Genomic DNA, 21,295 nt, shown 5'->3' on the forward strand with positions numbered 1-21,295 from the left:
AAACCCATTACCCCTTATCCTCTCTGGTATCCTTGTAAGCCCCCTTCAGATATTGGAAGGCTGCTATGAGGTAATTTATGTTTATTTTCTATATGAATAGTAGGTGGCCTAACTTAGAGAAGTACAAAATAGTTATATCCTCTTGATTATGAAGATTACCAGCTGTTTTAAAGCTGTTGAAACTTGATTTGCTTATAAAAGCCTGTACACATAGGAAGATGCCTTCATAACTGTAACTTATCAATGAAGATATGCTGGTTTGGTAGATGAACTCAGTGAGACATGCTGAAAATGTGTGGGGTTGAACAATCTACACAGATTTTTGCTACATGTGCTAACCTTAGAAGTGAGATTCTCCTGCAAAAGCCTGGAGAATTCCATTGCAGGTACAATAAGCTTTGAAATCTGTATTTACAACCTCTGGGTTTCAGGTGTTTTCTAATGATGAAAGTTTTTATGCTGAAATGGTTAACTTAGGAGGGTGGGCTGGCAACATACGGGTTGTGATCTTCCCCCTACCAAAGTTAATGGCAAAATGGCTATTTGAGGAGTCTGGATTGGTCCTTCAGAATGCTTAAAATAATGTTCTTTTTTGGATATTTTGTGTATCTGTTTAAATGTGTGTGGGCAAATATATTTAAATATATGAATATTCATATAAGTAGATATACAACTATATTTCTTATGTTGTTGCTAGGTAGCAATACTATACTATATTACAGTTAGCTGAAAGGTTACTTAACAGCGCTTCAAGACGTAGTTTTGTGATGCATATTTACACAGGGACTGCTCATGCATCAAAACTCTTAAATTCCGGGTGGTTTTGTCGCGTTTATACCCTGCTTCCTGTCATGCACCATGGTGGAGTATAGATGCCAGGGTTTCACACACACAGGGGCTTTATTCACCCACAGAACTCCGTAGGTGCTTTGCAGGAACAGGAAGGGAAAGGGTATGGAAGGTGTGTCTCAAGAATCCTTCAGGAACTGATAAGCAGCTTGCTTCTCTTCTTTGATTGTGTCTCTTATTTATGTATATTAATGCTAGTAGTGATTGCAGGCAGTCCTTTTTTTATTCCTTTTTTTTTCTTCCTGTGATGAGTTGGGGTCTTTCAGGCTAACAGCAACTGGAGCATCTCTTTCCAAATGTGTTATTGTGATTAAGGTGAACAGAGCTTTTCGTAGCTGTCTCACAAGTGTCTGGGCTTGACACCATCTTCTCTGTTACCCCATTGCCACGTTATTCCATGACCACACATGGCAGGCTCCACTGGCAAGCTTGTTCCTTGTTGTACCTCTGTCTGACTATGAAGCTGTCCTTAACAAGGAGATTATAGGAATTCCTCACACCAGTGTCTGATCTGCATCCTCAGCTTTTGTGGGTGTCCCCCTGAAGATGATGGCAGAGCTGTGGCATCATTACCAGCTACATTTTTAAATGTAGATTCTACAGCAGATTTTAAGCCTTAGGGACTTGGAGTGTAGCAGTAATTGAGGAGTGGTTTCATAAAGGCTCCTGGGCTGATGAAAAAAGATGTGACTTTGGTAAAACAAAAAAAATACAAGTTGAACTAGTAAGTCGATGCTGTCTGCTACATAATCTTAGGGGGGAAATGGAATATAAATGATAAGATCATAAGAAAGGCCCTTGCAGACTGAGATGCTGTGTGGCACGGGAGCCCAAAACTATCTCGGATCAGAATGCCCTCCTGAAGGAGAGTTATCAAGTTTCTTCCTTCACTCTAAGTAGTAAGATAAGATATATGTCAGGAGAAAGCCATAAAGGAGGAAGGAGGAAAAGGAAAAGCTTTTGTTGTTCTTGGCTGCCCTACAAATATTGTATTCAGTATCTGTACAAGTTGTTGCCATGCATGACCATATGCAGTATGAACATGCATATGAACAGATACTGGAAGGAAGAACTAGTATTAACTTTTACTACTGAATTGTAATATGTCAGCTTTAAGACTTTGGTTTTCCTTTCTAGCATGTGTATGTGGTTTAAATTTCTGTGGGTACATTACACATTTACATTGTGGCTGTCAATGGAAATAAGTACCACTACACAGGGTTTCTGTCAATGCACAGCTAGACAAAAGTCTTGTTTGAAGAAAAGCAGACAAAAATTGTATGTGCTCCTATTTACATTATGGATTTAACTTTCAAAACCAGCAGTGTAGTAGAATTGACAGTATGTTCTATAATACTGCAGGGATTGCAAGTCCCATTGTGAAGTGATGGAAATTTAGAATCATTTCAAGAGATGGGAGGTGTCATAATACGACGACTGTTAAAGTATCTACACACACATTAATGGGTCTGGCAGGAAGCTCAGGTTTCTGAAACCTGGAAAGCTTAGTCTGTTATTTTAAATGGTACATTGCACTTGTGTGACCAAGGTATTAGTATTCAACACTACGAATTGAACCCATTAGCTCTAATTTAAGAGTATATAGTAACAAATAAATTGCATTTATCATGCTCTTTATAGCCTAACTGCAATCCATTCAATTCTCTTTGGTACTTTCACAACCATTCTCTTGACTGTGGTACTGCAGATAGTTACCCTTTGGATTCATTTCCTAAGGCAACAAAGCTAAAGTGTCTCTCTCTGTTCCTCCTTGGTAATTTTTCAACTCGGCTCCCAACAGGTTTTACAAAAGGTTGCTTGTTTTCAGCCATTCCGTGTGTTTCAGCGGCTGGGGTGGAAAGCTGTTCAGAGAGGAGCTCTGTCTGGAGCCCCACTACAGTACAGGAAAAAGCTGTAGTGGGAGATTAATGTTTGCAAGGTGTCAAAAATCATCTTGACAGAAAGATCAGAATTCCCCAACCACAAGAAAAGTTTTAATCAGATTTAGCAGGTTATTAGAAAATCCAAGCACAGGACAGATCAGCAATAGGGTTTGTGACTCGCAGACATCCATGGTTTCCAATTAACATGTGCTTATGGACAAATCTTCCTCAGGAGCCAACTTCCCCCCAAAATAATGCAATGTTTTAACAACTTGTTACCTTCTGTTTCCTCTAAGCTGCAAACAGAGGTGTAGTAATGAGACATTTTACCTTGTCTTCAGGGATTTGGGCTGTATTGTTTCATGAAGGTATCAATGTGATTAGCCTTCCTGGCAAAAGAAGGGTTTTTTTCATTTCTCTCAAAGTATTCTGCAAAATTGTTCCTAAATTTCCCTGAAATACCATATGCACATTACACAGAAGAAAAAAAAATCTTTCTCCCTTCATCTCATAACCTCACATCCAACATTTTTATGATACAGTAATATATTTCCATATGATACAGCAAATTAAGATTGTGAATTATAAATCTTCTTCTTTTAGCTTCATAATGTTGAAGCAGAACCAGCATATCTGAAAATTAAATGCATGCAATAGGCACAGTGTCGTATTCCTGTGTGAGTTGTCTCAAACCTCAGCCTCCTTCCTTGTTTCTAACACATTGCAGAAGAATAATTAGGAACGGGTTTTGCTCAATCACTTTCCTTTAATATTTAGGATATTCACTGTAGTATTTTGTAACAATTGCATAATCATGAACAGTAACAGTAATTATTCCTATCATCAATAGTAGAATTATTTCCTCCTAAATGCAAGTCCACAGTGAAATATTCAATCTATATTGAATTTTCTCTAGCATAAAAGACAGTAGATGGGGATTACTGTAAAGTAGCTTAAGCCTATTTTTGTCATATGATAACTTGGTCATTTAGTCTTATCATCTGTGCTGGTTTTGGCTGGGGTTTTGGCTGACCATGGGAAGTGGGGAGTGAATTCCTTGGTTTGCCTCGTGTGTGTGTGTGTGTGTTTTGCTTTCTCTATTGGACTATCTTTATCTCAACCCACAAGTTTTCTCACTTTTCCAGTTCTTTCCCTCATCCTGTTGGGGTGAGTGAGCGAATGGCTGTGTGGTGCTTAGTTACCAGCTGAGGTTAAAACACCACGTTATCTATCTATGCAGTGCTAAAAACATGATAATAAAATAGGCAGAATAGTCACTTGTCTATCTCCAGGTATTTATTTTGTTTAAAACTTTTTGAAGGTAAAAAAGTAGTTCATGCTGTTTGCTGCTACCATGCAGAGAAAGGAGTTGGGTTTTTAGTATCTCTGGGCTCCTTTGTTTGAGTGCTGCTCCCACGTATAATTTCTATGTGATGAATGGAATTTTTTATTTAATTTTCCTTTACTTTTTTCTGTCGTTTGGAATTTGATGTGTGCCTCGTACTGGTGTTATGAACCTTAGTGCAATTCATATAAAATTCCTATTAAAAAAAAAAATCATTCGCCTTTCCCCAAAAGAAAATGTAACTAGTGAGGAAGCCAGTGTGTATTTGCTCTGCTACTGTTTCTTTAAGACTGATGGAAATAAGGATGCACCATTTTATGTAGTTTTGCTGCGTTTTAACATCAGTAGCTAGCATACAGCAGATCTCTGTGCCTCACAGACTTCAGCAGTATCACAGAGGTCATATTTTCCTATGTATAAATTATTCATGAACAATTTCTCAAATGCACTAGATAAACTTGCAGAGATCAGAATTCATGTTTCTCTTCTTCCTCTCATCTCTATAATCAGTCATACTCTAATAGCCAATGCAAAAAAAACCCTCAAAACCTGTATTCATGTGTGTGCATTTGATGCAATAGATTGGTACAAAGTTATAATTAATATAAAGTCATTAGAGGGAAGTTCACAAAAGTAAAGAATAAATAAGTATGGACATTTTTGTTGCTGACTGGATGCCACATGCTTATTTGACCAAAAATGTGTTGCTTCAGTGGGCTGTTATCTTGTACACATTAAGGACTGGGTTTCAGAGCTGAAATTAAACTGTCTGGTGAGTGAGGCAAGAAATTCTGCCCCTGCAGCACCAGTGCAGAAATGACAGTGAAACACTTAAGAATTTCCAGTCCATGTTCCAGCTTAGCTAATTTCTTCAAATGGGATAAATCCCTTTCAGTCCTGCTGTCCCCTGTGCTCCCTATCACATCCATCAGTGGGTTTTGGAAAGATCTACAGTAATACAGAGGGTCCTTAGCTTGGAGATAGCCTTCATATGGTTCTTGTTATATGCCTCCAATTGATTCCTGTACTGGAGCAATTTCCCTGGTAAAAAAAAAGAAAACCAGAACACACCATTATTTTAAGAGACGATTACAGACATGTGCTGTAATTCCAGAAATCAGCTCGTTATAGTCCCCTCTCCCATTGGTCTTAGTTAGCAAAAAAACCCCACCCTATTTCTGTGAAAATTCTGCTGGTAAAATCTGTAGCTGATGCCCTTGCATCTTGCAGCGCCTGAGGATGCAGCATGGGGCCTTTGGACATTTGGGTGCTCTGTTTGTGGCACCTGTGCAGAATAGGTGCTCCCGATCCAGTGGTCTGCAGTTGCTCTCAGTTCACCAGCATCTGCTCACCTGATGGGTTACAAGCCGATGCTGCAGAGAGATTTTTGGAATGAGTTCACAGCCGAGCTGCTCACAATGCCTTGAATATGATGCAAAGGGACAAGTTCATACCAGTGGAGAGATGATGTGGCTCTGCACAGCAGTAATCGTGTGTAACGATGGACAGTTACAGTGCAATTACTTGGCTGTTTGGGGTTTTTTTCATTACATTCATTGCTGATCTTTGATCCCTGTGTCCTCTTTCCCAGGTCGTCCCATTCCACCTACATCCTCGTCTAGCCTTCTCCCATCTGCTCAGCTGCCCAGTTCTCATAATCCTCCACCAGTTAGCTGCCAGATGCCATTGCTAGACAGCAATACGTCCCATCAAATCATGGACACCAATCCTGATGAGGAGTTCTCTCCTAATTCATATCTGCTAAGAGCGTGTTCAGGGCCGCAGCAGGCCTCCAGCAGTGGTAAGAAAATTGCAAACATATGGAGTTTGTTTGTGACATGTTTGTGCCAGTTTTGTGCCTTTTTTTTTTTTTCCTCATTTATTGCAAATGTGTTCTTGCATCAGCACAAAATTGAGAGCATCTATGGAAAAGGGCAAACAAAAACTTACGGTTTTATTGCACTGAACGTTTTTTGGGAGCACCATACATCATTTATGTTTTTCCTTCATTTTACTGAAGAGAGCTTTTTAGTTTTAGGAGTGTTCCAAGCAGCATAAAAAATATTACTGTATTCTTGTCTCATCAAAGGGATTTATTTTTCAAAGTAAGTTTCCAGCTCCTTGATGCATTTTCTAAGAGTGAAGTTTACACAGAATGGTTCTTTGTTCTGCATAGGCTCATGTAGGTGATGAGGTTCTATATCTAAAAATGTGTGTTGCTTCTGCCATTCTGTGTCTGTTCTTGTTTCAGAATCTGTCTGATTTTGTACTCCCAATGTCACATTCAACTAAAATACTGCTATTTTTCTACAAATTACTTCTTGTCTTTCAGGCCACTTTTAAAACATTTGCAGCTCTTCTTTCAGTCATCTGCAGTGTTCAGGGTTTTCTTTATTCCTTTTTTTGTTGTTGTTGTTATTAGTAACAGATGCCGACTTTTCTTTTTGACAGCCAAAAATCAAGAAATGAAGATGCAGTCCCTTTTTAGAAATACAGGCAAAACAAAGGAAGGCCATTATAGCTCCTTATGTTTTGCCTTTTTTGTTGTTTGGGTTTTTTTTAACATAGATGTCTGTTGTGCAGCGCATGTCTATTTAACTAAACACTATAAGTTTATATTTTATATGCATTTCCTGATCTGCTCAAGGTCACTCTTTCCTGTAACAACAGAGTTCTGGAGGTACAATGTGGTGTGTGGAACTTTTGGCCTCTGTAGTGCCCTTTAAATGGGCTCGTGGTGGGAGGGTGGGACAATGAACAGAAGTTGAAACCTAAGATTCAGAGTGGATATAAGGTAAAACTTTTTCCCTAAGGACTGGGTTGGAACGGGTTACCCAGAGATCCTCTGCAGGCGCTGTCCTCAGAAGCTTTCATGAACGAAGTGGTTAAAATCCTGAACTACTTGGTCTGACCTCAGAGCTGCCCCTTGACTGGCAGGAGGCTGGAGTAGGGACCTCCTGGGGTTCCTTCCATCCTGAATTAGCCTTTAACCTGATCAGCCATTCAGGTGTGTTAAAATATAATTATACAAAGAAATAATAATTCAGAGATTGCGCATGCATCTTTGCTACTACAGCTTAGAAGGTGGAAAATATGATTCCAGTTTTGAGGGGTTTTTTTAAGAGGTTCAGGGGGATCTTGAGAGTGGCAGACCTCAAAATCTGTAATAGGCAACTCAGTAGAAACTGTTGTGTAGGGGGTGGGAAGTGAATATGATCTCTCTTTGATAAGACAGTGTAGCTTCTGTAAAAGGTAGCCATTTAAGAGTTCTTTGAAGGGGTCAGCCATTTCTGAATAAGGGCGATCTAGTTAATAAAGGGTCTTTGTATTTTCAAATGGGTCTCAGCAAAATCTGTTGCTAAACACTTTTAAGGGAAAAAAGGGAAAGAGGAAAGACCCCTTCACAATAAGCAGTTTGAAAGACAGTGAGTAGAAGCTGGAGCACCCCAATGACTTTTCATGGGACATGAAGATACTTGGAGAAGATGGTGGGGTAAGAAGAGTACCTGATGGCAGTATGGTAAGGATGAGATCAGACTATAAAGAATCACAAGAGGACCTTTTGAGACCAAGTGACAGGGCAATAAAATGGCAGAGGAAATTCAGGGCAGAGAAATGTAAAGTGATATTCATGGAAAAAGCAACTCTGGTTCACTATTGGTAATGGTGATGGGCTGTTGCCAGTCAGGAGTGAGTTGCTGGGGATGTGCATGCATCATCTCAGAGCTCAGAACAGGTGAATGTTGACAAGAAGGGAATAAAGAACAAAAAAAAGAGCATTGTCTAAAAGATGTGGTGGATCAAACAGTGTATAAGGGTTTAAAGGGGAATGGGAAAAGTGAATGGGGGAGAGATGCAATAAGGGTTACAAAGTAGAAGAAAACCAAGGTCAAGGAATGCTGACTAAAAAAGGAGACTTGGAGGATACTTGAATACTTGGTACTTGATGTTAATAGCTGCATTGGAGGCTGAGTGAACCAGCATTGCTTTTCTCATGAAGCCAAATAAAGCAAGTCACAGTAAAACACTACTGCAAATCTGATGGAAGAGCTCTTTAGGTTTCATTTTAAAAATAATCATTGTTTCTTTATATCCTTAAAAGCTTTGTGTTTCGGACGTGTTGCAGTGGACTTGATCCAATGAACCTTTTTGGTAGGCTCAGATATGATTTGATTTGTATATGAATGGCTGATTTGTTCATTCTATGTTTTAGCATTTTTCTCCTCCAAATGTCTCATTTTCTTCTTTAATGAACAGTCATAATAACTTAATTTTCAGGATGTAAGAAACAGCCGTGGGGTGTCAGGGGATTTTTGTTGTTGTTTTTGGTTTGGGTTCTTATTTTTTGACCGTAGACACATGCTTAATTGCGTGATCACCACTGAGAGTGTTCTATAGCACAGGTTCTTCTATACTTAATATGTCCTCTGGAAAGTAATAAGTGTTTTCTAATGATGTCATTTTTTTCTGTAGTTCTCACGTGTTCTCGTGTAGTTCTCTAACGTTTCCTTTCGAGAGCTTATAAAAAACCACCACAGATAGTGCCATATACCTTGACTTGGAAAAGCTCACCTTTTTATGTGGCTCATTCTTATTATTGTAAGATTTTCAGGGTAGCTTTCACCATCTAGATGATATGGAAAGGTGGAACCATGCTTTGATTTTTTTTTCTTCATTATTTTTAATTATATTTTAAAAAAACTAATCTAATTCCTGTGGAAACTTACTACCATAGATCCAGGCATCTAGGAGAGAATAAATATATTTAAATATTTTACACTTGGTCTTGGGTTGAAAAGCAAGATTTGAAGATACTTAGATTTAAGATTCCAGATTCTCTAACCGAATCTATCAGTCTCCAAAGTAGATGCTGAAGATTAAATATTTGCAGAAGTCTCATACTGATTACATTACATAAGTGTCCTCTTATTTGTCTGATTGTACACTTACGCTTGCTTCAACCTCAACAATTACAGGATAGCTCCTCAACAACTTGAAGATGAGTCTTCTTGGATATGAGGTGATAGTCATCCACATATACTGCCCTGTGCCCTTCACAAGAGCCATTCTTGGTATATCTGGAAAACTCATTTGCCTAAAAAAATTACCTAATCAAATCTTCCATCAAATGAGCAATCTATTGTTGATATTATGAAGGCCTTTAATCTACCATAAATCTTTGTTAGAACTCATCAGAGCTTCCAGTTTGAGAGAAATGTGATTATAGCACTCTTAAAATGACATTACATCATTGGGGTGATTGGTTTATCATTTGGAGAAGCGACATCAATCATAACTAGCATAACCACACAGTAAATGAATTCAACCTTTCTACTGCAGAACAATGACACAATAATTGCTCAAAATCAGACTTAAAATGAAATCAGAAAATGCACTTTCTTTAAATATGATGTTAACCTAATGGAATATATTATCAAAAATCATGTTTGAGGAAAGTCTGTATAATTAAAAATACGTGAAAATGTATTCCTTTTTTCTCTCATTAGAACCTGATTTCAGTTGCAGAATCATTTTCTGTGCAACAGATATTATGCTGGTTTTAATTGAACTCACATCACTTACATTCCTCTGCTTGTATTTCTTAATATAATATGCAGCACAATTATATGTGATGAAGGACAAGAGGTTTTTGAAATCTGGTGCACCTGCTGATAGTGTTTTGAAAAACACAAATATTATAGAAGGAAATGAGACTTTCATCCATGAGAAGCTAGTGGATTATATTTTTCCCTTCTAAAAGGTCAGTTCCTGTCACACCATTTTCTAGGATGGTTTCTTACAGCTAGAAGGAGGAATAGGTTTGTTTCTTCTTGCTGTATTTTCTTCCTGGCAATATAAGATGACTCATCTTGTTGGAATGCCATTTTAATGGCTTCGGTCATAATACAATATAATGGGCTGTTTTTCAGTCTTACATAGGAAAAAAAGATGAGTGTTGTTGCCAACACCTTTGCCTTTACTTTTTTATATAAGATTTACTCCTATTAAACCAAATTTTGGAATCTTAACAGAAAAACTGTTTTCCAACCTGAGTAGAACACCTAGGATAAATCTACTTGCACAATAGTTTGCAATATAATAGAACCATAACTGGATATATTCTTCATCTTCAGCCATTCTAAAAACTTAAAAAGTAGATGCAGAATGATTTTTGGAGTATTTTAATTTGGGGAAAATTCTAAACTGTGGATTAGATATTGTCATGATGCCCAAGAAGTTACCGGAGTTTAACTGGAAGGGGAATCATGCCTGGTTTTTCAGTGTTAACATGTCTTTTTGTCTCAGAGACAATAATCCAAAGCTCTGGTTCAGTGTAACAGTATTTGCCCACAGGGTAGTTTGGACACTGCTTAGAAGACAGGGCTTGCTTTGATTTTTTTCCCAAGCAGTTACTGGTAGTGAAGGGAACGCTTTCCCATGGTGATTCCAAGTCCATGCACGTTCTTTCTCAATCCAGTCAGTATGGTGCCATCAAACTTGTCTTGCTCTTATACTATCATTGCAGGTAGTACAGGTCTTGCCCACCCACTTGCACAGAAAATTAGCATAGGATGGTTGATCAATATGTATTTTTAATTTTGCAGAAATTTTGGGTTTTGGTTTATTGTTTCTTTGATTTTTCTTTTTTTTTTTTTCATTTGGAAGTCCTGGTTCTAAACTGTTTAACTGGAATTGGAGTTGAAATCTTCCTCTCCTTGTCCATATTACATTTCCGGTGGGGAGAAGGGCTGTTGTTTTACTTTGGTGTTTGGTTATTGTGGTCTCTGTCCATGACTTCTGAGGTCATGTAGTGAGGAACAGTAACAGAAGGGAAATCTTGGTGTTCTCCGCCTTCCCTTTCGGTCCTAACTGCTGTATGCATTTGTTAGGATTTCAGCAGCGTCTCTTTCTGAAACCTCTTTCAGAATATTTCATTTCAGACTTAGCTAAGTTATGCTTAGCTCAGCAACAGTTGAAATCAGTTAAGGTTTCAGGGTTGGTTTTTCTAAATTATTTTATATACTTTCTAATATCTATTAATCTTCTAATATCTGCCTCTGAAAGGCAGCCCTTTGTATACAATTATGTTGAGGAACGGTGCTTTCTGTTCAGTATGTTCAGAGGGAAATAGCAGAAGCTACTTTTTTCCCATGACATTTTACAACAATGCAAAAAAGAGTTGCAGATTGTTTATTTGGATTTCTATTTCCAAATTAAGAGTAAATTAGGTATGTTTGTTTCTGAGACCATCGTTGTTGTTCTTACTGTAGGCTTTTTTTTTTCCTGCCTTGACACCCATGGCTATTATGCACTGACCCAGAAGCAGAAGAAAGCAAAACTAGTTTGAAGGCTTCTATCCTTAATGCTTAATGTAGCTGAAGAGCATAAACCACCCTGTATTTCTGCAAGACTTCTCTTCAGCAGGTGACAATGGCTGATAAAGATTCCTCTATTACAGTAGATAAGATTGGATAGAAACTAAACCCCACAGGGTTTTAGTGCTTATGGTATCAAGACTTTCAGGTTTTAAGCAATAGTCTCTCTCTAAACATACTGTTTTAAACAGTGCATGTATTTAGCAGCAAGGTCTTTAAATAGAGTATTTTTTCCCCAATTTGTTTTTAATACTTAAATTCTCTGAATCCTTAATGGCCAGTCACATTCTAATTCTGTTGTATCTCTTGAGCACTAGGTCTAATTTTAGAGCTTTGGACTGGAATTAGAAATGGAGGGAACAGCATGAGCTATGTTTTCCCACTGAAACTGAAGGGTGTACTTTTTCAAAGCATTAGCTCCATGTTGCTGCAACTATTACTGATATTATTTGATATATTGCTGTTAGTGTGTGTAGCTAATGTTGATGATGCCAACAGATGTCTGAATTTCAGCCGGAAGACATTATTCTAGATATTAAGATATTGCAGAAATGTTGTATTTATTAATTCATGAATTCATAATTGTAACAGACAAACAAATCTCAAACAGAAGGTTCCTTGGTAACAAGAATGGTAATGCATTACAAAAAGCTATAAATTTGAGATCAGATTCAAATTCTGTTATTTCTGTATTTTTCTTAAGCTCACCGTGTTTTTGAGAGCTGGAGAGTTTTTTCTTAGCTGCTTTTACACCGTTTTAGTTTAAGGCTTGGAAATATACTGAACTGGAAGTTTCTGTAGCCATAAAAGCAGCTCAGCAAAGTAGCTGCAGTATTAACTTTCCATAGGTCTGTATCCCCAGCTGTTACTCCGCTGCGTTCTGATATCTACCATAATGGTTGGGAATCAGCTTAGTTACTACAGCCACTCAGGCCTTGCTTTTTCTTATTCCCAATCCTTAGTTTGTCTCCTAGCATCTAGTTGGAGATCACCAATAAATGTCATACTTTGGAGACTTAAAGATTAGATGCTATTGCCCTATTAGATGTTGTGCCAAGAAATGGGTGTCTAGACTTGATACCTTGCTGGAAAACTGAAAGGTGCTGGGGATGTAACGATCATAAGCAGAAAATCTCTAAAAGTGTTCTTGCTAATGCTCACTGCTTCAGGTCATGCTGAAAGTGTGGAAAGAATTTCTCAGGCTTTCTAATAGTTTTGTCTTTTGATACAGTTTTTAATCTCTTGTTTTCATTGGCAATGACATAATCCTCACAAATTCTGTAGGAGATTCAGCTGCTGTTTATATGGAAAAGCAACAGTTAGGAAACATTTCCTGGTTTTAACTGGGATTTGGAATTTCAACAGGATTTGGTAGCCGATTCAAAGTGGAGAGTCAAGCATATGTGAGCCATAAAAAATTGGGAACTTAAAATGTAGGATATGTTTTTCAGAATTATTTGCAGTATTTAAACACAGGAACTTCTGTGGGTTGGTTGGGTTTGTAGTAACAAAAAGTGTCAGAACTTCATTCTTTCTCCCTATAAATCCAAGTAAGTGCTGTTACAAACCCTTGAAGGCAAGCAGACACTTTTCGTCTGAGTCAGTATATTTTGTCTTATGGATTTCCTGATTTTGACAAAACAAAGCCAAACATTTCTGCTGTATTTAAATGATAAATTATGCATTTATCTAATGCTTAATTATTATTCCTAGTTATAGAATTACTTGACTAGATTTACAGTTATAGAATACCTATTTCTAATATGCTTACAAATATTAGCATCTTATCAGGCAAATCTATAAATATGTCATCTGTTAATCACATTAACATCTCTAGAAACTGAGTTTATCTTCATTCAAAGCACGATTCAATGAACAGAAATCAGGATTATTTTTTTCCTTTAGAAGATGTTCAGTCGTATCCTAAAAGCTACAGGACATGGGGAGCTCACCGCATCGCTGGAGAAACTATTGTGGTTATAACTCAGTGGTTATTAATTATTCTCATGGTCTCGTGACTCTTTGCCTGACAGTTCTCCCATGCATGTCTTTCATATCACTTCAGCATAAACAGAAAGAAATCTGAACTCTGTCACTTTACTCCGAATATTTTTCTCTTTCTGTTTACCTGAAGCAGCCCTGTTGTCCTCAGGGAGTATGTACACTAAAAGGGTTTGCACATATAGCATCCACTGAAAGTACAGTTCATCCAAGCAAAATACGCTGTCCTGTTACTTCCTAATCCAACTCCTCAAGTGCATTAAACCATATTGTAAAAAGGACTCCTTTGCTTGCATCACTGCATCTTCTGCTGGGTTTTGCTGATGCGTGCTTTTGTAGACCAGGATTTGGTTTTTCTTACAGTTTCAATTTTATCAACTTTGTACAGCCACAGTTGCAGTGGAAATGTAATGGAAGTGTGTGGCTCCCCCATACAACAGCTGCTTCCTCATTTTGATGGAGGTACAAGTATGTCCTATAGAGGGAGCATAATGGAGGTGCACACCATGGGGTTTATGTTGGGAAACCAAGCAAATCTTCAGAGGCTTTGATGCTGTGGGATGCATTCAGAGCTGAGCATGGCAGCATCAAAAGGAGCATGACCAGCAGGTCGAAGGAGGTGATCCTGCCCCTCTACTCTGCTCTCATGAGACCTCACCTGGAGCATTGTGTGCAGTTCTGGTGTCCTCAACATAAAAAGGACATGGAACTGCTGGAACAAGTCCAGAGGAGAGGCATGAGGATGATCAGGGGACTGGAGCACCTCCAGTATGAAGATAGGCTGAGACTGTTGAAGCTGTTCAGCCTGGAGAAGAGAAGGCTGCATGGAGACCTCATAGCACCTTCCAGTATCTGAAGGGGGGCTATAGGGATGCTGGGGAGGAGCTGTTCATTAGGGACTGTAGTGACAGGACAAGGGGTAATGGGTTAAAACTTAAACAGGGGAGGTTTAGACTGGGTATAAGGAAGAAGTTCTTTACTGTGAGGGTGGTGAGGCACTGGAATGGGTTGCCCAGGGAAGCTGTGAGTGCTCCATCCCTGGCAGTGTTCAAGGCCAGGTTGGACGAAGCCTTGGGTGGAATGGTTTAGTGTGAGGTGTCCCTGCCCATGGCAGGGGAGTTGGAACTGGATGATCTTAACGTCCTTCCAACCCTAACTGTTCTATGATTCTGTGATTCTATTTCAGCTTGGTTCTGTCTGGGGCGATGCATTTTACTTGCATCATGTCTGTCCTAATGTTGCCTGTGTATATAGCTGACACTATGCCACTCTAAAGATTCAGGAACCAAAGGAGTTTGAAAGTCTTGAACTGATCAGTTCCATTTCGTTGGTTGTAATTCCTATGTTGTTTATAACAACTACATACTAAAGCTCCAACAGAGGGGTTATTTTTTCTCATATAAGCTAATCAAACAAACTATTGCCTTTTATTAAATTACAAATACATGTCATTTATTTTCCTGATAGATTCTTACACAGAAAAGCTGAGGTCTTCGGCGATTTGTAAAAGTTAATTACTGGCCTGAGTAAATGCATACTTTTTCTGATAACCTGACATCAAGGCATAGAGGGAATCCTGTTCCCTTTTGTCAGCTCTCCAAATGTTTCCGCAGCTCAGTATGTGGCATTCACACCTGAATGCAATTTTGTCTCTGGCTCTGTTCCATTTGCTTGGACTCTGTGTTTTCTTCCAGCCTGTAGCAGTGCTGCACTTGCACCCAGTTCCCTAGGTTGCTTTTATTGCAGTGACCTTTTCTATCTGCGTAGGGTGCTATTTGTCATTCGGCTCCTCTTCAGTCCGTGCCTCACCCCACCAAGGTATTGCCTTACATGTCACTCCTTTACAATAGTTCCTTTCAATTTAATGCATTTGTGTTGGATATCATAGGGCTGTAACAGTGTGATTTTCAGTAATTGAGCTTTTCCTCTCCTTTTATTCAGGTCAGGTCTAATGATTTGTGAAATAAATAAATAAATGCTTACATAGAAGCAGAAACATAACAGTATCTTTATGATTGCAGTGATAGCTGGTACTTATCTGGCTCTGAAAAAAAAACCCTAGTAAATCAAAAGGAAACAGTTATCATCAAAATGATAACTTCGTGGGGAAGTTGTATTATTTTGAGCAGACTCCTTGTCCTTGGTGCTCTGTTAATTCAGGAGCAATAACTAGAACTCTCTAGAAAATAAGAATGACCTTTTATAAATGATAAAAAGCAATGTGTAGGTTTAGAAGCCTGTACATACCAAAACCCTAAAAGCCAGGAATTCTTACTGTCCTGCTAGATCTTGCAAAATCTGCCAAAGGGGCACTGGCTCACTGTCAGCTGCAGTGCCCTAGAACTTCCATTTGTAATAACAGAAGAGTCCAGTAACGTCCCAGGACTCCCTAAGAAAAATATTTATGACCTTGCTATTTTGAAAGATCCTTCTTGGTGTTGAACCTCCAAACCTGGGAGACAGTTGTTAGTATATATTAAAATGGGAAGTCCCAATTGCAAATTCACATGATTTGGGGAAATCTCAGAAGTGCAGACTTTAATACTGCCCACTGAATGAGTTGAATCTGTAGCATATAGGCCATGGTAATTATTTTGGGGTTTACAAATCACTTTTTCTACTAGAATCAGTAGGAATTTTGCACAGCAGACACCAGGCTAGCTACTTAGCTATGTAATGAAGCGTGAAATGTTCTGCCTAACAAAACAATGTTTGAGCATCTTTGTTAGTATTTGTTCTCACAAACAGGTGGATAAGTGTTTCACTTCACATGAATCTGTCAATTCTAGGGACTAGCAAACATGAAAAGGTGTAAAATCTTTGTAAGTTTGTGAGCTCCAAGTTTCTGAAACGTAATTTATGAAGCCAAGAGAAGGGAGTCTGGGGAGTTAGAGCTCAAGTGGTGAATGATAGCTTTGAATTATTCTATCAAGCGCTGAGAATGAGCATTGGGACTGGGATGGTTTGAGAGTACATATAAATCCTTAGTGACCCTTCAGTACAGGTTTCATCAACCCCTGGCACCTTCGTTTCCAGTGTAGCTGAAAAGTTGCCATGAAAGCAAAAGGGAGTAATGTGGAGTCAAACCCCTCAAGAAAAGGGATTTGGTAAGGCTTGTGTGGAATGAAAGAAGAAATTTGGACTTTTTCCATTTGCAAACTTGGATAGATTACTTTATTCTAAAGCAAAATGTGGCTTGTTGGAGGTTTTTTCCATTCTAAGTTTCAACCTTTTTGCTTAACTACCTTTTCTCTTTCAATGTGGGGGAAAAAAAAAAAAAGACACAAATCTTTAAAATGAAACATGAAAATATTTGCTTAAAAATCTTGCAACTGAAATGGTTCAGCATTTCAGAAATTAAATAATTATTGTTTCTGCATTTTCCAAATCTCTTTCCCTTTCTCCTCTTTTTTCAGATAAAGTGTAGCATAATCTAATTAGATATTCATGAATAGTTTATCTCTTTGTGGTCTGAAGCAGGCACTAGGCAGAAACCAGTTAAAGAATAGCTATTTATTCTAAAATCAATTAACTTAGTAGACATGGTAAAGCTGGTCAGCTATACTTGTGAGAGCCCTGTGCAGCTGAAGAAGAGGTCCCGGAGAAAACCAGACTGCCTGAAGGAAAGAGGAATTTCCAAGGCTGAGCTTCTGATTTGAGACTGACTTCAAAGCATGATGAGATTATGGATCCTGATGTGTGTGAGGAGGCTGAGAATTGGTGGTTCTGGTAATGCAGAAAGGCTGAGGAGGGACTGTACTTATAAAACTAATCTGAGGAAAAGCCTTAAGAGACTGGCTAGAAACCACAGTTTCAGAAGTGTTCTGTCAGCAGCTAAAGCCCAGTCCATCTGCACAGGTAGCACAGCCACTACTGCCAAATCATTTACAGAAAAACCCTGCATAATATAGATCACTAGAAGCTGGCACCAGAAGTACATAGATGGCCACCAAATTTACTTCCTCGCTTGTTTTCCAGCCGCAGAGCAGTTCTTCTGAGTTTTTTTCTTTTTTACTGTTGACAGTTGGGAAGATTCCACATTCTTGAGTCCACAGTCTAGATTCTTCAGTTCATCTGAGGCCATGCCAGAAATATGCATTAGAAAGTCTTGTTTAGTTTACTTTTTTTTTTTTTTTTTTAGCAATTTCCATTAATATCCTGTTGTCATAAAGCAACTGGTACAGTTTTACAGCTCTTTATTGTGGAAGCTTTATTCTGGGGAGCTACAGCCATTGCTCGTTGAGACCTAGAACCCCAACAGAGTCGTGGACTCTAGAGGTAATATGGAAGTTACGCTGCTCAGTCAAGTTTGGTTCAAATGATAGCAGCTTTTTAATGTTTAAATTTCTCTGAGGAAATTGGTACTGGTGGATCCTGCTCGATAAGCAGCCTTTGCACTCGGTGGTTTCTTCATAGGATAGTAGTGGTTAGTCTGTAGAACAGTATTTTCTTTATATGATAGTCACATTCAATTTAAATTCCCAAGGGGTTTGCAGGCCCAAATTCAGTTTCTGGATAGCTGGTCTGACATCCATTCCTTTAGGTGGTTGGGCTTTGTTAGGTTTTGAGGGTGAGGGAAAGATGCATGTGGTTTGGGGTTATGTTGTGGGGTTTATTCATTTGCTTAAATATATATGCATGAAATACTTTATTGTCTTTCTGGGAATCTTAATTTGGAACTGGTTTTTAATAACCAATTCATTAGGTTCATTTGATTAACAAAATAATACATTGTCATTGGTTCTTTTCAGGGATTAATGCTCTATCATGCTGAATTATATTAAAAGGATCTACAGAACTATTACCATTAGGTTTCACTCTATGCAAAAACTCTGCAGTTTAATTATTCCTAATTCCCAGAAAGTGCTCTCAGGTGGTTTTATGAGAAAGCATCTAAAAAGTTTCAGAAGACTGTAGAGAAAATGTATCATTTCAATTTGGTTAAGGCATAGTGTTATTAAAGAATAGAAAAATAAAATGGAAATAAAGAAAAATGAGCATTTTCCATTGTACAGTTTTTCTAAACCCCACGTGTTTCCCAACACCAGAACTTCTCTCTCCTGTTACTCTTCCATCCAAGCAACTGTTAGACAAGCAAACAGAGGGCAAGTGCCATAGATGGGAAGCAGTTAGTACTTCCAAAGCAACACAACCATGAGAGCGGGATTCTCGGCTTGCCAGGCCACCAAGTACTTACTTACAGAAATTGCCAAGTTCTGAAAGTACAGATGATGTATTTTCATAAGAGTTGATGCTTTCTCCACTTTCAGGTTGCACTTTGAAACCTACTGAAGACATGAGACACTGTTAATTTAATAGTATAATAACAGTATGTGAACACTGCTAAGTATTCCCATGAGTAAAATCACAGCAATGGAGAATGTTTAGAGCAGACATGCAGCAAACTGCTTAAACCCAGAACAACCTGTGACACAAATCCACCTGCTTTAACAGGCTTCATAAAACTAAACCCAGCATGTTTTCTTACTGCTCCCCTAGCTGCTTTGTATTAATCTGTATTATTAGATGATAAAGGCTCTCTAATGATTCCTTATTTGTACCCTATTCATCAAAATTCAGATAATGAAACTGTTCTCCTGCTCTTATTTGTTCTTAAATGTTGTTTGAGCCACTAACCCAATGGCTAATGCTACTTTTGGCACTTTTTCCTGTGGTGATCTCCATTTCACAACTACAGAATGTAAACCAGCAAAAGACAGTGCTCTATACCAGAATTTTCACTGCTAAGCAACTTGAAGTAAGGATATTAAACCCACTTATACTTACAAGTGATGGATAGTTTTTATGATGTCTGGATGTAAACCTTATGATTTTTGCGGAAATATTTATGCCACAGTTCTTTAGCTGAAAGTGTAAAAATCTTACTTAACAGGATTTAAGAAAGAATAGATAATCAAGCTTAAAATAGAAGTGATTTATTGGCTGGTCCACTGCAAACATTATATATTTAGTCAAGAGATAAGAGACAGTAGTGTGAAGAAGTTTCTGAATTTAGAGTCAAACTTCAGGTTCCTGCAATTCCATTTATCTCTGTTGAACCCTTTTCATGAGACATTCAAGATTCAATATTGATAAAAATTAAATCACCAGGAAAAAAATAATTTCACAAAGATGAGACAAGTAAAAGAAATCTAATGCTGTTGCTTTTAATGATAATAAAGTTAGGTTGTTTTTTCTGACTACTAGAAGAGCTCCAAAAATACCATTGCTACTCGCTTTATGAGTATTTAAATATCAGTGGCTCAGAGCAACATACAGCTCTGCTGTGTCACTGTAGAAAATTGTTATGCCTCACATAGGCATTACTGGGCTAACCAATTCATCAGGAATTTGCATGGAGTTAAAACCGCCTAGTAAAGATTTCAGGAAATAAAATTGCTTTTCCACTTACAAACACAACACACATCTGATTAAAACAAACAAAAAAAAAAAAAAGAACATTGTGTAGTGAAGCAAATGAAAATAGCAGTGGATTTCTAATTGAACTTGGAATATCCAAGTTTCTTTTGTGAGAGTAATGGAATTTCACATGGGAAAATTACTCACATGTTTTGGAAGGGCATCTCTGTGCTCCAACATTACATTACCTAGCCTGTCACACAATGAAGTGTACATTTTGTATCCCCTGGAGATCATAATGGAATATTGTGACAGCTGTCAGTAAAGCAAATATTACTGTCCAATGGAAAGAATGATCATTGTGAAGAACAGGGTAATCAATACCTTATGGTTACAGGTTTCCCTGCTTCAGAAAACTGATCCAATAGACATGCTACATGTGGAGGGGATGAGCTAGCAATTAAATAGGTACACAGAAATACTGTCTTTATTCCATAAATCTTCAAAAGCTTACAGCCCTTTTTAAGGTGATCATGACCTTAAGACTTTGACCAGTAATGTCATAGGAAAGTTTGAAAGAGTTGCACAGAATTATTCCGTAGAAAAAAAAAAAAGTGAAGTGCATCCTGTAGAACGGTTATTGTGTTGAAATGTTGGCACTGTTGAATTTGCCATTTAAGAATATGTGTGAAGATGAGCTGATTCTCAAATATGATCTTACATGTGGCCATGAGCTTAGGAAAAAAAGCTATTTATTTTTAATATTTACTGCTTGTTTTTCATGAGGAAACTAATTCAATCTCTGTTTTTAAACCACTAGCCACTATTTATAACACCTTTGTTAAACTATTTCAAGGTGATTGTAATATTTTGCTATTATTAATATTTCAGCAGCTATTATTTAATAGATATTTATATTGCTAGACGTGTTTGGTTATTACCCATATCCGCCCTGGAGGCCTATGTAGTTTATAGGTGATTTTCATATGGAACATGCACATAACCGCTGTGAGACATGCTTTCCTTCCCATTTGCTATACCTGTAGCTCTACGGTATTCACTGGTGTTTCCCACAGTGGGAATAAAATGCTCTGCTGTGCAGTTTGCTTGTCCTGTATTTTGTCAGTGCTCAGCAGATGGTGAAGACTGAATGTCTAAGTTAATGGAAACAAAAATTGGATGAAAAATACTATGTCCAAAAGAAAAAAAGTCGCATAAACTAAATATACACACACACACACACACAAATCCATTAATACAAGCCAAGAAATGATGGAAACGTGGGTGATGAGTGAGACATTAGTGATAGCAGGACTTCGGGGCATTCTTAAGGATGATATTTTGTGCCAGATTTCTCAGGACTTGCAGCTGTCATTTAATCACTTAAATCAGCTTTTAGAGTTTCAGAGGGTCAGAGGAGATAGTTACAGCCCATCTTGAAAACATGCTCATTGTTCAGGTTACCAAATGAGGCTTTACTC

At 38.0% G+C, this 21,295-nt stretch overlaps 1 protein-coding gene across 13 annotated transcripts in view; it reads left to right on the top strand.

Annotated features, from left to right (window-relative positions):
- The window catches only part of TENM2 (teneurin transmembrane protein 2), a 685,555-nt gene that overhangs the window by 442,513 nt on the left and 221,747 nt on the right, over positions 1–21,295 (top strand). For all 13 annotated transcript variants that reach the window (XM_065690193.1, XM_065690201.1, XM_065690202.1 and 10 more), the window contains one exon: positions 5,669–5,878. In XM_065690193.1, the coding sequence (XP_065546265.1) occupies positions 5,669–5,878 (210 nt within the window). The remainder of the gene's footprint in view (positions 1–5,668; positions 5,879–21,295) is intronic.

The sequence above is a fragment of the Lathamus discolor genome, chromosome 10 (assembly GCF_037157495.1).
Source record: "Lathamus discolor isolate bLatDis1 chromosome 10, bLatDis1.hap1, whole genome shotgun sequence".
Taxonomy (NCBI): domain Eukaryota; kingdom Metazoa; phylum Chordata; class Aves; order Psittaciformes; family Psittacidae; genus Lathamus; species Lathamus discolor.